The sequence below is a fragment of the Lepidochelys olivacea genome, assembly GCF_965140295.1.
Source record: "Lepidochelys olivacea isolate rLepOli2 genome assembly, chromosome: 6".
NCBI lineage: Eukaryota > Metazoa > Chordata > Testudines > Cheloniidae > Lepidochelys > Lepidochelys olivacea.
In genome coordinates, this window is record NC_140416.1 from 123,646,393 (window position 1) to 123,663,789 (window position 17,397).

General features: G+C 44.4%; 1 protein-coding gene across 1 annotated transcript in view; it reads left to right on the top strand.

Moving 5' to 3' along the window:
• L2HGDH (L-2-hydroxyglutarate dehydrogenase) overlaps positions 1-15,663 on the top strand; it is a 46,963-nt gene extending 31,300 nt beyond the window's left edge. The window contains exons 5-10 of the mRNA XM_084632640.1: positions 712-874; positions 2,257-2,291; positions 3,129-3,296; positions 3,786-3,943; positions 7,928-8,059; positions 13,361-15,663. Coding sequence (XP_084488766.1) covers positions 712-874; positions 2,257-2,291; positions 3,129-3,296; positions 3,786-3,943; positions 7,928-8,059; positions 13,361-13,556 — 852 coding nt within the window. The 3' untranslated portion in view covers positions 13,557-15,663. The remainder of the gene's footprint in view (positions 1-711; positions 875-2,256; positions 2,292-3,128; positions 3,297-3,785; positions 3,944-7,927; positions 8,060-13,360) is intronic.
• The last annotated feature ends 1,734 nt before the right edge of the window (positions 15,664-17,397 follow it).

The following is a 17,397-nucleotide window of genomic DNA, read 5'->3' on the forward strand; positions in this document are numbered from 1 at the left end:
GAGCTGATTCCCAATATCCTGAATAGAAGAGAACTGGCACAGTACATTCATTATAAAGAGCGCATTGCACTGTGTATTAAATATATGAACAAAATTCATCAAAAGGAACTTAAAACTGCATTATGGTTTTGAATCTTATTCTATTTATCTATCTGAGGTTTCTGAGCACTTCACAATTTTTAATATATTTATCCCAACAGCTCTGTGAGGTAGGAAGTGCTATTCTCCCCATTTTACAGTTGGGGAGCTAAGGCATGGATGTGTTCCTTACCAGTGCGCTGAAAGAAATCAGTCATACAGGAAACTGAGTCCCTTCGATCCAAAGATAAGTGTGCCAGTGAGTGACATAAGAATTTCACCCGCCTTGCCTGGGCTCGTGACAGAGTAGCGGCTAGTTATTCTCTGGTTTAGGAAAGACCAGTTTTGGAAACAGACTAGTATTTCTGACATCCAGTTCAGGGAGTAACTCACAGCAGAGGTGATGTAATTGGCTTTTAGTGACAGGAAGCACTAGAAACAACTGCACTTTAGGGAAAACGCCCAGGGTGGCCATATACACATTATAGTGCACTGTCTGTGGTGCAGGATTATACAACCCTAAAAGCAAGGGTTGTATAACTTGATTTATGACTCAGAGCCATTTAGAGGCACACATCTTAGGTACCCACCCAACTGTATTTTTTTCCTGTAATTCATCGAATACCATTTCAGGGTGTGATGGCCCTTGACTCCCCACACACTGGCATTGTGAATTATAGACAAGTGGCCCTGTCCTATGCGGAAGATTTCCAGGAAGTGGGTGGCACAGTCTTGACTGACTTTGAAGTAACAGACATGGAGATGGCTAAAGAAAGTCCTTCAGAAAGTGAAGACGGTAAGCACTCCCTCTTCTCTCTTCCTTATAACATTGCAATCTATTTTCATAACAAGTTTTGCCCTAAGGCCTCTGTTGTAACTAAAAGTACTTGAAAGGGCTGTAGCTACTTTTCTCTTGCATATTTTTGAAACTCTCTTTTTAGTAAAGATCTGTTTAGCCCAGTGACAAAATTATGTCAGCTGGGATAGGTCATCAAACTGAACAACCCACTTTTTCCCAGGGCAGATCACCTTTAGGAAGAAAAGTTATAATTTTCAAGTGAACATAGAAAAAATGTCCAGTAAAATAGGACTCTCTCTTAGGTGAAACAAGTTATTCTCTCAGGATAGTTTCCGGCAGCTGAATATTGGGTGCACATGCTTATAACAGTGCTCTTTGCTTCTGTCTTGGAGAGCAAACTGGGTCTACTTCAGATACAGATCTCAGGACATGACTACACTTGCAGATGTAGAGCGCTTTGAGGCAAACCCACGTTTGTAAAGCGCAGTAGGGAAAGCGCTGCAATCTGTCCACACTGACAGCTGCAAGCGCACTGGCATGGCCACATTTGGGGCACTTGCAGTGGCATTGGGCACGGTGCATTATGGGCAGCTATCCCAGCATGCAGTTGACTGCAACGTGCTTTTCAAATGGGGGGGGTGTGTGGAGTGGAGTGTGACAGGGAGTGTGTTGTGTGTATGTGGGGGGAGAGAGAGTGGGTTTTTGGGGAGCTGAGAGCATGTCAGCGTGCTGTCTTGTAAGTTCAGACAGCAGCAGAACCCACCCACCCCCTTTCCTCCCTCCCTGCCTCTCTCTCACACAGCATTCCACACTAATGGTTGCTTTGTCTCGGAGCAGCTAAGCAGCCGGCTGTCAGAAACGGAGCTTTCAAAGGGCATATCTGCATTCCTACAGCGATTCCAAAACAATGACAAGAGCGGCCACTTGACTTAAGGGGACTATGGGACGTTTCCGGAGGCTGGTCAGAGCGCAGTAATGCAACACCTCGTTCACACTGACGCCGTGGCGCTCCAACGGGGGCGCAGCAAACGTTGTTCCACTTGCCGAGGTGGAGACCAGCAGCGCTGTAGCCACGGGGTCAGAGCGCTCTACGGGCCTTGCCAGTGTGGACGGGGAGTGAGCTAGTGCGCCCGGGGCTCCTTTATTGTGCTGTAACTCGCAAGTGTAGCCAAGCCCTCAGAATGTGGAAAGAGGTAATACAATACATGAAGGAAACAGAAAACGGTTAGGTTTCTATTTATGAATCCCATCAGAACAATGCTTGCTCCATAGTCTGGGGTTCCCCAGTTGGACTCCAATCCTGAAAAGTTGGCTGTACTATTGGTTTTCTTTTTCTAGCATGAATTCTATTAACCTCTTTACATCTAATTCTATTGCAGGGATGAAATATCCAGTTATTGTTAGAAACTCGAAGGTAAGAGCTAAGCCTAATATTGAATTGATTAATAGGGAAAACTCTGCTGCTTTTCTTCTTGGGAGTTACTAGCACGCTGTGACAAACAAATCCTATAATTCAAAACCCATTAAAACATTGGTAACATTGGACGTGCTGTGCTAGATAATACAACAGCTGTTTATGAAGGCAAACTGACATGGCACACAGATGGCAGGATCATGTTAAGATTTTACTGTAGTTTGGTAATGATATTAAAATATTTTGCATACTCTTTGGTGGTCAGTTAGATACACCACCGCTATAATAGATTCCAGCAACAAAAACCTGTCAGGGAGTTGCATGCTGAAATGGCACCAGTGTTCCTGATGTTTGAGTGAAATAGGAAAATTCCAAGGGGAAAAGTTCAATTACCTGGAGGATCTAAATCTCTGATTTAGGCATGATGGGTCTTTGTGTATTATACACACGCACATTTATTTTACAGGGCAAACCGCTGTGTTCCATGCATTGCACTTGAGGAAGGCAATCCAACAACTGATACATTAGTTATGTTTTTCCTATAAGAATTGTTCCAACTTTTGTAAACTACTTGCTGTATTACCGTTTTAGGAAGCCAGATGTAGATGCACTGCCCTCTCTTTCAATGTGGGGAAGGAAGAAAGAATATTTTCAAGAGTTAAATAAAAATAAACTACAAAAATGTTATCCACTTCCAGCATGCAAAATACCTGATCTTTCAAAGGCATGATTGTTGTTATTTGTGATCCTGGCTTGTTTTTTGTGGTTTATAGGTTAATTTTTCTTCTTCTTCTTAATGTGTTGAATTTGTAGTTGTGGGGTTTGTTTTTTTGGCAGGGAGAGGAAATCCGCTGTCAACATATCGTGACCTGTGCAGGACTTTACTCAGACCGCCTGTCCGAAATCAGTGGATGCAGCCATGAGCCTCGCATTGTGCCCTTCCGTGGAGACTACTTGGTGTTAAAGCCAGAAAAATGCTATATGGTTAAAGGAAACATTTATCCAGTACGTAATATTCTGTGCATTTCACAATGTGAACCAAGTGCTGCTGAGACAACTTCATGGTTTTGGGTAGTCTTTTTTTAAAAAATATTAAGTATTGAATTGTTTAAATTAGAATTATGGCAGTCAACTTTCAGTAGAGATGCCCAGGTACACAATATATTCACTTGACTTTTACCAGGATAGCTGAAGACAAAACAACAAACGATAGTTATTATCACCCACCAAAGTGATATCTTGGCCAGTGTGAGGATAGTAATTACTTGGCCAGTGTGAGAATAATCTTGAAAGGCTGTAATAAACATTTTTTTTTTCTTCTGTTATTATCTTTCGACTAACGTCTAAGTCCACAGTAAATCATAAATGTTTTCTCTGTGTCTCCTGCAAAGTAGCTGACTTTCGCATTCCTGAGAATGTTATTGGATCAAACAATTACATTGTTGTCTCTGAATCTGTTTTGTACGGGGTTACAGTTCTCATTTTCTGCTGCAGGTTCCTGATCCTCGGTTTCCCTTTCTGGGAGTTCATTTCACACCGAGGATGGATGGCAATGTTTGGCTTGGTCCTAATGCAGTGCTAGCCTTTAAGCGAGAGGGTTATAAACTGTATGACTTCAGTGCCAGAGACTTTATAGATGCAGTTGTATACAGGTAATATCTTCATTTCAGTGGGTGGTGGTTGTTTTTTGCTGAATGAAGGGGTCCACCACTTCTCTGTCAGAAGCTCCCCACTTTTGTCACACCCCCACTCTGAGTGCCCTGTATCTCATTTGCCTCCTTTGGAGGAGGCAGGAATGAGACTGTCTCTGTGTAGAGGAGGTCAGTGTTGAGTGACACAAGGCACTTGTTTTCCATTCCACACACCCAAACAGTACCTGATTGTGTTTGCACTAAAGGGAAGGGATGTGAACAAATTGGAGAGAGTCCAGCGGAGGGCAATGAAAATTATTAGGGGGCTGGGGCACATGACTTATGAGGAGAGGCTGCGGGAACTGGGGCTATTTAGTTTGCAGAAAAGAAGAGTGAGGGGGGATTTGATAGCAGCCTTCAACTACCTGAAAGGGGGTTCCAAAGAGGATGGATCTAGACTGTTCTCAGTGGTAGCAGATGACAGAACGAGGAGTAATGGTCCCAAATTGTGGTGGGAGAGGTTTAAGTTGGATATTAGGAAAAACTTTTTCACTAGGAGGGTGGTGAAGCACTGGAATGCGTTACCTAGGGAGGTGGTGGAATCTCCTTCCTTTGAAGTTTTTAAGGTCAGGCTTGACAAAGCCTTGGCTGGGATGATTCAGTTGGGGATTGGTCCTGCTTTGAGCAGGGATTGGACTAGATGATCTCCTGAGGTCTCTTCCAATCCTAATATTCTATGATTCATTATCCCTGAGGGAGCTCAGCAGAAAGTCCAAATGTGACTAATTTTCCTTTCTTTAAGGATACAGTTTGCAACATGCCTGTATAGGTGACCAGAGGGATTTTAGCTGTGTGGAATGGTTAATAATTCTCTCTCATGCACACAAATCAGGCAGAAGATAGGCACCTTCCCCCTCCTCAGAAGCTCATTGCTCTTTTCCTAATGGTTGTGGAAGATGTCTCTGGAGTGGTTTCTGTCTCCTCCTCTAAATGTGTGTAGGGTTTTCGATCCTTTGTCCTCTGATCTCCCAAAGAAGAATCCCAAAGTTATCTCTGGATGCTAGTTCCTCCTAACGTCCGCAGAAATAGCTTCATTTTTAAAACTTACATGAGCTTGTAGCAGGCTTCACTTAGGGGCCGGCTGCCCTAGCGGTCAGGCCTCAGCCAAACAGTTTCTCCAAGCCTGCAGACAGTTTCTCAGCAGTCCAGGGGCTTGTCAGCCAAGCCACAGTCCATCACCCTCACAGAGTCCTCTGGGAACTCCCAGGGGGCTGGGGGAAGAGGGAAGGATAGGGGGACCCGGGCCCATGTTCTCCACCGGCTCCGGCTCAGGGCCCAAAGGGAGAGAGGCTAGGAGTGGCTCAGTCCTGTCTGGCCGCCACTCCAGATCAGCCTCCCCTGAGCTATTTCCTACCTTCCCTGTTTCCCTTCAGTATGGGACGTGGCCCCAGCCGCCTTCTTACAGCCTTAGTAGTTGAGGGCATCAGCTGAGGGAGGGGATGCTTCCTAGGTCACCCTCAGAGTCCAGTTGTCCCCTCACTTAGTCGGGGGAAGGGGGTTCCTGGCTGAGCCTTACTCACAGTCCCAGTCCTTCCCCTGTAGACTTCTCTGCCTCAGCAGCTGCAGCCTGCCTGTCTTCTTGCAGCCAGTCTCTTCTCCACCTTCCCCCATGCTGGACGGCCAGAGCTCTCTTTTAAGCAGATCCTCCACCGGGAGCATGCGTGGCAGCTGCTGAGGGGCAGAGCTTTCTTGGCCCAATATGTTCCACAACTCCTGGGACCTTGGAGTGGGGTCTGTGAAGCCCATCACAGAGCTCTAAAAACCAGTCTGACTAGTGTAGGGAAGGTGTCCTTCACTGTAGGAAAGAGTGATTGTGACGTTTCACTCTATGCGATTTTATGAAAATATGCTAATGAGTGTGAATATAATGTAACTGGAATATGCTTCGTGCAAAAGGTCTCTTGTAAGGTATCATTACAAAGCTTATAATCTTTATAATACTGAGCGTGGTCATCCTATTTGTATAAATGTATCACTCTTGTATCTGAAACTAGAAATACGAAATATAACCCTGAGGTCCTATTGTAGTTATGCAAAGTGTGGGCTGTTAATGGTGGTTTGGAATCTTGATGGCTCCCATCAGCCAGGACAGTTGACTGTGGATGGCTCTGGTTGCAGGCCTTCCTGTGTGTCAGACTGGGAGGAATGAGGGCTTGGAGTCTTACAGTGACATGTGAACATGTCACCTGAACTGGAATCCATCTTTAACCAGGTTTCAGAGTAACAGCTGTGTTAGTCTGTATTCGCAAAAAGAAAAGGAGTACTTGTGGCACCTTAGAGACTAACCAATTTATTAGAGCATAAGCTTTCGTGAGCTACAGCTCACTTCATCAGCATCACTTCCACGATATGCATCTGATGAAGTGAGCTGTAGCTCACGAAAGCTTATGCTCTAATAAATTGGTTAGTCTCTGAGGTGCCATCTTTAACCAGGTGCTTTTCCATTGAGAAGGAGGGGTGGGAACCCAGAGAGGACAAAGGATTCCTGCCTTGTGCAAAAGATATATATAAGGGGATGGAACAGAACAAAGGGAGTGGCAGTCATAGAATCATAGAATATCAGGGTTGGAAGGGACCTCAGGAGGTCATCTAGTCCAACTCCCTGCTCAAAGCAGGACCAATCCCCAATTTTTGCCTCACATCCCTAAATGGCCCCCTCAAGGATTGAACTCACAACCCTGGGTTTAGCAGGCCAATGTTCAAACCACTGAGCTATCCCTCCCCCCATGAGAAACCCCCAAGCTACCACCTGAGTTGGAACAAGAACTGTACCCGGTGGCGTAGCCAGGTGGAAAAAGGGGGAGTGGAGATAAAAAAAGGCATCAACCCCTGGTACTCACCCGGCAGCGCTCCGGGTGTTCAGCAGCACTTTGGCGTCGGGTCCGTCACTCGCTCCGGATCTCTCCCCCACCCCCCTTCCCCGCCATCGCAATGCCTCCGAAGTCCGGGGCGAGTGGAGGACCCGATGCCAAAGTGCTGCTGAAGACCCGGAGCGCCGCCAGGTGAGTAAAAATTTAAAAGGCGCCAAAGAATTAAAAAGACGGCACTTCTGCTCGGTGGGGGAGCAGCCGCTGCCCCGCTCCCCACCAGCTACGCTACTGATCGTACCGGGGAAAGGGTTGTGCCCAGACTAGGAAGGCGTCTAGTCTGTGAAAGAAACTTATTGAAATGTCTCTGAGGGTGAGATTTTATCTGTATTCTGTTTTCTTACTGTATTAGGCTTAGACTTGCGTGTTTTATTTTATTTTGCTTGGTAATTCACTTAAATCCTACTTTCTGTATTTAATAAAATCACTTTTTCCTTATTAATTAACCCAGAGTATGTATTAATACCTGGGGGGAGGGGGGGAGGAACAGCTGTGCATCTCTCTCTATCAGTGTTATAGAGGGCGAACAATTTATGAGTTTACCCTGTATAAGCTTTATACAGGGTAAAACGGATTTATTTGAGGTTGGACCCCATTGGGAGCTGGGCATCTGAGCGCTGGAGACAGGAACACTTCTTAAGCTGTTTTCAGTTAAGCCTGCAATTTGTGGGACGTAGTTCAGACCTGGTCTGTGTTTGTAGCAGGCTAGCGTGTCTGGCACAGCCAGGCAGGGTGTCGGAGTCCCAGGCTGGCAGGGAAAACGGGCTCAGAGGTAGTCTCGGCACATCAGTTGGCAGTCCCAAGGGGGTTTCTGTGGTCCAACCTGTTACAGGGAAGGAATCCTACACTGGAGGAAAGGGTGATGTCCTTAGAAGCAGGAGCCATGTGGTAATTCTCTTAGCCAATACGAGAAGGTCATTGGATGGTGGGGGTGGGAAGCTGATTGCACAATCCATATTTAATACTGTGTGTAGATTGTAATGATTTCATATAGTACGTTATCAGAGGTGTAAATCTGCACTTAGTATACAGGATGCCATTCTGTTATCTGCAGATGTTGTTTTGTCTCACTCTCTAGTGGTTTATGGAAACTGGTGTTCAGAAACATCTCTTACGGAATGAGTGAAATGTACAGAGCATGTTTCCTTAGTGCACAGGTGAAGCAACTTCAAAAGTTCATCCCTGAAGTTACCATCAGTGATATACTCAGGTAAAAACACTGTTTGTTTGTTAAACCTTATTGTACAGATTCATACATCTGACATTAGTTCCCTCCTTCCCAACTGAGATTTAGCTTGGAAAACTGCTAATATATCCTGGGGAGGGAGCAAATTTGACACTGATACTCAGAGAGGGAGAAATCTGGGAGGTAGTAAAGTTGGACGAGAACTAGGGTTGACAGGGGCTATAGGTGAGTGTTTGTAATGTGATAGAGAAGTGAAAAAGGCCAATGCCATTTGGCCTGTATACTCAAAAGCTTCGTTTCACAGGAGGAGATAATAGTCCCTCTGTATGACCAGTCTGATCACATCTACAAAATCCTGTTCAGTTCATTGTCCTTCATTGTGAGAAAGATGGACAAGTTGGGAGGAGCTTAGAGAGTAGCAACAGAAATTATTAGGAAGCAGCAGAGACTGATAGGAGGAAAATTAAGGTAGCTAAAATATGCCCAATTTGGCTGAAGGGGACATACGCTTCTCAGTATTTGAAGGGTGTAAAAATCAAGAAGGAAAGGAAAGAAATCTAGCACAAGAAAAGTGAGCGCTCCAAACTGGTGGAATAGATAGCTGCCATAGCACTCTGTCCAAAAGTTGTCTGTGTGACAGAGTTTCCTTTTTTTCCGGACCATGTTTTTTCTTATAAGGAGAAAAAATGAAACAATATACTCTTATATAACCAGAAACAAAACAGAAAATCCTCTGCCTGGATAATCACCCCAGTCATGCCCCACTGGCTGTGGAACCCAGCCTTCCCCAAGCGTCCTCCCCTTCTGGCTCGCAAGCAGATCTGAAGGTTCCTGCTTTCCTTCAAGAACCTGATTGAGCCTCACGTCCTCAGTCTTGCTCCCGCAGAGCACCTGCGTGAGGTATGAGCAGAGTGTGCTTGGAAATCTGGTTGGCCTCTGTACTCTGTCACAAGGTCTGACTAGGAGTAATGAGGTGAAAGTGTTTGGGGAGAATTGAGGTTAAATATCAGGTGGTTTGAGCATTGGCTTGCTAAACCCAGGGTTGTGAGCTCAATCCTTGAGGGGGCCATTTAGGAATCTGGGGCAAAAATTGGGGATTGGTCCTGCTGTGAGCAGGGGGTTGGACTAGATGACCTCCTGAGGTCCCTTCCAACCCTGATATTCTATGATTCTATGATAACCTTCCTCAGAGGGCCGTCTGTTAGGATGGCCAAGAAATAATTTCTCTAGGGGAAGTGGCACGTGCCCCAGGAAGCAAGCCATACACGGCAACTGGCAAGAGACGGACTAGAGACCCTGACAGGTCTCTTCAGTTGGTAGAGTCTACGATCCCAAGTAGCGGGAATGCTGCAGACACTGCACAGAAGAGACCCTGCTGGGGAGAACTGCTCTGGCTTTTAACAACCTGTTCTGTTGGGAGCAGCATTGATGGGGGTCTGGGAGCAACAGCCTGCCCTCCGTATGGGGAAGAATGTTGTGGGAACGTGGGGCTTTTGCAGGGAGATGACAATGGGGGATGGTTGGAAAATGTGAGGGGTCAGAGGATCCTAGAGGAAGAACCCTGAGGTGCAAGATGGAAGAGGAAATCTCCTCTTTGTGACTTAGGCTTGTTTTCACCTAGTGAAGCAGCTTTAGTGGTTCTCGTCTCTGACACGAAACCAGTAACAATCTTCTGATTTTCTGGTAGCCCCGGGGAAGAATGTTAGGGTACACGACACTGCAATGAAAGCCTAGGATTCAAACTCAGGCTCAAGCCTAACCCCCTCCCATCTACACACAAATCATACTAACTCGGGGCTTGGACGCAGGATCCCACAGAGGTGCAGGGTCCAAGCCTGAGTCAGGCATTCAAGCCCTAATGCTTGCCAGTGTAGATACAGCCCCACTGGACTTGTGCTCTCGAAGTCTGCCAAAAGTATTCCACAGTCCCATGGGCCAACTTTTCTTTGACCTTTGGACAGTCAAATTTTCCCACACTGCACCACGAACAAAGGGCTAGAGCAGCCATGTTTTGGGAGGGCCCTAGGAAGTCTGGGACATAGGTGGTTGGACTCGGGCCAGCATAATGCAGATGCCAAAGCCCTAAGGTTTCAGTAATTCATGGAGGTTACAAATGAGTGTAGACACTCAAGCCCTAGGTTAACAAACCCAAGGTCTTTTAACTTGAGTTCTACTAACCCTGGGTTTACACTGTAGTGTAGACATACCCTAATGCAGTGTTTCTCAAATGCGGCCACCAGGGGCTTTTCTTGTGGCCACATCCTCCTGGGTTGTGATTTGGAGGGTGGGGACAGTGGTCCCTCTCCCAGGGCCACCAGTGGGGGTTCAGCCCTGCCCCCCTATGGAGACACAAACACTGGAGGTGCAGGCTGGTGGTGAATGCCCCACTTTCCCGAGGGCAGGTGGGCAGTCTTTGGCTACGGGGCTTTGGGTTCCATCCACGCGATAGCAGGCTCTGGTCCCAGGCTCACTACCCACACCATCATCCACACTCTGAGGCCACCAAAAAATTTGTTGTGAGAACCCCTGCTGTGGTTGGCCAGTGTCAGCTGACTCTGGCTCGGGTTACAGGGCTGTTTAATTGCTATGCAGATGCTCTGCTTGGAGTCAGGGCTCTGGGACCCTGCAAGGAGGGCGGGTCCCACAGGCCAGGCTCCAGCCCAAACCCAAACAGCTACACTGCAGGTAAAGAGGCCCCGTAGCCCCAAGCCCTACAAGCCTGAGTCAACTGACACGGGTTAGTTGTGGGTTTAACTGCAGTGTAGACATATCCTTAGAGAGCTCCAAAAGAGAGAACCAAATCATTATTAATTTGTATTGAAAGGGTAGGCAGGCAAAGCAATTCCTATATGTAGTGTTGTTGTAGCCATAGGATCCAGGATATTAGAGAGAGAAGGTGGGTGAGGTAATATCTTTTATTGGCCCAACTTCTGTTGGTGAGGGGGACAACCTGTGTAAGCTCGAAAGCTTGTCTTTCTCACCAACAGAAGTTGGTCCAATACAAAAGCAATTCCTAGGCTGATTTGCAATCGGAAAGATGTAGTAATTACTTTTTGCCACAAGAGGGTTTTTGAGTTTGAGGACCTTTCAAGAACTCCTCCTACTGTACTCCAGTATATTTTGGAGATTGGATAATCAAAACCAGGTCATCAACTATTATTTTTAATTCCAGACTTTGGGAAATTAAAGGAATTTAGTTTAAAAAGTCAGCTGGCTTGAATAGCACAAGGACTTAAATACAGAGGAGGCTTGGAACTTCTTCAGATCAGCTATACCAAAACTATCTGAAATTTGCATCCCAAGAGGAAGAAACTTGCAGGGAAAAGCTCCAGACCCAGCTCGATGAATAACCACCTCAGAAAGGTTATTAGGAGTAAGCAGAGAGCCTATAGCGAATGGAAAAAGGGGTTGATTAGAAAATGTTGGAATAAAGTGAGAATTGCTAAAAGTCAATCTGAATTAGCTCTTGCCAAGGAAATTAAAATAAATAAGAGGGGTTTTAGTTATATAAATAAAGAGAGAATAAGGAAGGATTAGGTTGAGTCACTACTCAGAGTGAATGGGAAGGAGATTAAAGATAATCTAGATGCAGGCGTACAGCCCAAAAACTAAACGAATACTTTGCCTTGGTTTTCAATTACCATGATGATATAGAACAGTTTGTATGCCTCGTTAAGGGCAGCTACAGAAAAGTGTGGTCCACTCCCAGTCTAAGGGCTGTCGAAAGCAAATTATTCTGGAATAGCTATGCTGATTATAACAGTGGATTAAGCTAATTTGGAATAAGACACTCTTCTTCAGGAGTATGAGCGTCCACACATGGAGTTAATCAGGAATAGCTAATCCGCTGTAAATTCACACCCTACTTTATTCCAGATTAACTGTTATGTATAGACAAACCCTAAGGCTTGAGTGAAAAATTCTTAAATGGCTAATATTACTGGCATGCAGAGAATCATCAGGGTAAGCTCAAGATGGAAGTCTTGCATGTAGCCTTCTCCCTGCTCAAAGAGTTTTCAAATGAACATAGCTGGCTTACAGTCATTCTTCCTCATCTGCATCCAGTGCGAAAACTGCAGGGCAAGCCTAAGGGTGGTGCAATGATTAGGATCCTAGGCTGGGACTTGGGAGACCCAGTTCAGTTCCCTGCTCTGCCTGTGTGACCTAGGGCAAGTCACTGAGGGCTCGTCTACATGGGGAAACTTACTGACATAACCATCCTTGTATAATTATACTGCTGTATTCATACCAGAATTACTCCCTGTGTAGACACACTTCTTATGGACTAAGGGTGCCCTTTTCCCATTTAGTGACATAAACCAAACTGGGAAAAGGCACTTTTATTCTGGAATAACCGTGAGTTACAGCAGTATAATTATACCAGTAAAATTCTTCATGTTGACAAGCCCTTAGATTTTCCATGCCTCAGTTCCCCATCTGTAATAGGGAAGCTCCTATTATCCCCATCTCACGGAGTGCTGTGAGGGTGAACACATGAAGAGTGTGAGACATTGGATACAGTGGTAAAAGAGGCCATACAAATACCGGTGATAGATGTGATCAATCCAGTAAGCAGGTATGCGTCTGCCTGCACTGCCCTCCAGGAAGCTCCACTGAGAGGGAAATACAATAACTGAACCTCATAGTCATGTTTCACTGCTGGGATGTCAGCATGGAATAACTATCTATGACTACAGCCTACACACATTGCACAGCTGCAGAATATTTCCCCCATGTCACATCTGACTTTCGGTTTCCCTTGGAAGGGCATGGTGCCCCAAATGGTACAAATATTCTTCAGTAACAAAATCTCTATACAACAGTATGTATGTAGGGTAAGTATAATGGTGGCTGTGAGCTAATATCCGTCTCCCTTATTGACAAGAGAAAATTGGAGAAAATATGGATATTTGTGGCAGAGGTATTTTAGTGGTGTTTATGCTAAATGACTTGCCCAGATCTCAGGGGGTGGGTAAGTGTCAGAGCTTGGATTAGATCTAGTGTAGCTGTATTTTTAGACCACATCTCTCTCAGGTGAAATAGACTAGCTCTAGTCTGCTTCCTTGTTTCTTTGGCCTGCTAGATGTACAAGCTTCTAGGGTTCCCCATCTCACCTCAAGGGGATTCACAAGTTAACACTGTTATAAACCTGCATGTTTTGTAACTGATCGGTGTTTATTCCTAGGTCCTGCTTCACTTTTAAATGCCCTAAAAGGAATTGCCAGTATTTTGTTTAGCATCTCTCACAACTTGGCGTGGTTTATTAGATAACATTAGCCCATGCTGTTTTCTTTCTAATTACCAAGTCTTCCTTTGTTTTTGCAGGGGTCCAGCTGGAGTAAGAGCCCAGGCCTTGGACCGGGATGGAAATTTGGTAGATGACTTCGTATTCGATGGAGGCACTGGCGATATTGGAAGCAGAGTTCTTCATGTCAGAAATGCCCCATCTCCTGCCGCTACCTCCTCCCTTGCCATTGCAAAAATGATCGCAGATGAAGCGGAGCGAAGATTTGGCTTGTGAAATGAACCGGCACCGCACTGTTTGTATCCACTCTTGGTTAGCTGTGGGACTGCACTGAATGAAGTCTGCAGTTTGTCAGAGTGAAGATAAACTGGAAGTCGTCTTGTTCAGCAGATGAACAGTGGCATTTAGTCTGTAGAATACAAAACTAGCATGTCGGTTGTTTGCCTCCATAAGCCTTTACTTCTCTACTTACTAACCAGGCATTGTGAGATCAGATAAGTCCTGGGGGAATGGAGAGCACCCCCAAAATACTGTATTGATGGGGGGGACAGGAATCAGTGAGTGCCCAGCTGGAAGAGAGAAAAGAGCCACCTTCAACTGCAGAGTCAGTGACATCTCCTTCCCCCCCCAAAGAGCTGCCTCTCTGTGCATGGTGCTGCACTAACTGCTGCTCGGTGGTCACTAGACGGCTGTAGGAGGAACAGAAAGAGCTATTGCCAAATGGGCTTCCCGCACTCTGATTTCCCATGTTCTCTGGTTTAAACAGGACCTCCCAGCATCTCCAATGCAGCAAGGTGGCCCCTTGAGGCATCATGGCCAGGGAGAGGCTGTGATGGTCCCTCCCTCTTTCAAGAGATTGGGGAATTCACCTCCTCACTAATGAACAAAATGAGAAAAACTGGTGAACACCCTTTAAGGAATGTAAATATGGAAGTACTGTAAACAACCCTTTGTCATTGCATCGTTGGGGAGCCGCTGAAAATGTTAGTTGACATTCATTGCTTTCTCCATTAATGCACAGTACCTGAGATAGGCCCAAGCCCAACAATTGGTTTTATATTTCCTTTGGATGTCTTACTTGATTTGCATATGCACACAGTCATTCATAGCACTGTCTTCCTACTGAGATCAGAGAGAAATAAATGCCATTGTTCATAAAAGCAAAACATGGGGGTCAGTGAAGAGCAAATAATTATTCTTAAAGACAGATAATGCAAAATGAACTTGCTTTTGTGCAGCATATTGAGCAATCGGATGAAAATCTACTTCGTAAAAACAATGTGAAAAGGAGGAAATTACAGAAATCTGTCTTTAGTTCAGTCATTTTGTACACTACTTTCACTTTGAGTCCAAATAGCAGTGAGTCATGAAAGTTTCCCACTTCCAATCATCTGTTGGTCGGAGGGGACCTTCGAGACTAGTGATTGGTATCACTGAAAGACACACTTGTGAACTTGGTATTTCCTCTGACACTTGCTGCTTCAAACACTATGAAATGTTTTCAGAAGTGTGCCTGGAAGTGAAACCGTTCCCTGGAATGTAGAGAATGTTCATTAAAATCTTGGGACTTAAAACAAGCTCTTTCCTAACTGAACTATGACTGTCTTAGTATGTACAGCATAATTACTACAAAAAAGATAATTGTATGGCCCCAGGGACATAGTGCTGCAAAGTACACTTTAAAAGCATGTGTGCAGGAGATGTTGGGAAATGTAGATAATTAAGGGTGGTTAGCTGCCTACCAGACAATTTGGCCGCCTTTTTTTTTTTTTTTTAAAGGATTACCTTATAGATTTCTGTTATATACATACACTGCATTGTGTTAGCACGGGAGTTCGGGTACATAAACAGATTCTACATCTCTGGTATACAATAGGCTAGAAGTTCTCAATGCAGGGGGGCTTAAAAACTTACTTGGCTTTTCTGATGAAATGTACTTTATCAGAAAAATATTTGCGAACTCCTACTAAACTTAATATGTCAATTTATAAACCCAAATAATTCGCCTCTTGAAGAGAAATCTTTATGCACGTTAGTTTTAGCCGAAATAAAGCTAGAATGGGATTCCAGGTGCTTCAAACACTAACGCAGACTAGTTGAGCAAGAGTCATAGCTGCACAGCTAAAATACGTCCGCTCACCAAGTGTTGCCTATCAACAGTAAATACAAGAAGATTGCAAAGTAACTTCCTCCTACATGAGGTGTGGCTCTAACGTGTATTAACAGAATAAAGAATGTTAAAAAGTAAACCAGTCATGCACTTTGATTCTTAAATCAGGGAGTTTGAATGTACAGCCTGATAGTTTTATAAGGAATTCTCTTTTAATTAAATTTCAGGGTGATAACTGTTTAGGCTAAAGTTTATTAGATATTTTTTTTAGCTCTGAATCTTTTATCAAATTCTGTAAAATAGTCTTTATTTCTGTTGAGTTGTAAACAACTTTTTTTTAAAAGGAAACATTTTAAAATTCTGTAAATTGCTACAATAGTGGTGTTCGCACGTAAGTGAAGCTTTGTCCAAGAAGTGTGAAAAGAATAAAATGTCCAGTTCACTTGTATTGTTCCAATATCATGTCCTTTTGTATTTTGTGGTTAAAAATATTACATTAACCCTTCCCCCCATCCCACTAGGCATACAAATTGTTCTTGATTTGCAGGAAAGCTCCTGTGGATGGCCTGTAGCGTTAAACACCGACCTCGGGCAGTCAGTGGCTCTGTGCATAGAAATACCTAAATTTGCTTAAAGAGAGAGTTCTTTCTTTCCCACATAGGAAAGTGTGTGATCAGTAGGATTACCCAGAACCACCTATAAGAATGAGCTAAATGTCTCTTCTGAGGAGGCTCTGGTTAAATGCACTCACTTTCCTCTCAGGATCACCCAGAAGCTTGAAGCCCAAGAACATACTGCACAGCAAGGACAACAAAAGGGAAACTGCTTATCCTTCTGCAGTGCCTCTGTTAGTTAAATTCCAAGCCTTTAAATAGGCCAGCATAATGACTCTGATATCAGCTAGACTATACACAAACCAACTGTCAATCCCTTTTAATAGGGTTTGAAAAAGTCATGATTTACCTGGAATTGGCAAGTATCCTAGAAACATGAGGTCCTGGATATTTCCTGCTACGCATTTGTAGGCAGGGTTCAGAGATTCATATATGCCAAGGCCAAAAGGAACCATTGTGATCAGCTCGTCTGACCTCCTGTGTAACACAGGCCAGAGAACTTCCCCCAGAATAATTCCTAGAGTGGATCTTTTAGAACAACATCCAATCTTGATTTTAAAATTTTCAGTGATGGAGAACCCACCAGGACCCTCGGTAAGTTGTTCTAATAGTTAATTACTCTTGCCATTAAAAATTGTGCTTTATTTCTAGACTGAATTTGTCTCGCTTCAACTTCCAGCCATTGGGTCATGTCATGCCTTTCTCTGCTAGATTGACGAGCCCATTATTAAATATTTGTTCCCTGTGTAGATACTTATAAACTGTAATCAAATCTCCCTTTAACCGTCTCTTTGTTAAGCTAAATAGATAGACTCAAGGAGCAAACTCTCGATATGGCAGGTTTTCTAATCCTTGAATCATTCTTGTGGCTCTTCTCTTAACCCTCTCCAATTTATTAACATCCTTCTTGAATTGTGGGCATCAGAACTGGACACACTATCCCAGCAGTGGTCGCACCAGTACCAAATACAGAGGCAAAATGACTTCTCTACTTCTACTGGAGATTCCCCTCTTTATGCATGTAAAGAACTGCATTAGCCCTTTTGGCCACAGAGTCACATTGGGCTCTCATGTTCAGCTAATTAGCTACTATGACCCACTTTTTCAGTCACTACTTCCCAGGATAGTCTCCCAGCCTATAAATATGGCCTACATTCTTTGCTCCTAGATACATACATTTACATTGAGCTGTATTAAAACACATCTTGCTTGCTTGCACCCATTTTACCAAGCAATCAAGCTTGCTCTGAATCAGTGACCTGTCTTTCATTATTTACCACTCTCCCAATTTTTGTGTTATCTGCAAGTTTTATCACAGCTGGTTTAAGGTTTTCTACCAGGTCATTGATTAAAAATGTTAAATAACATAGGGCCAAGAACTGATGTCCACTGG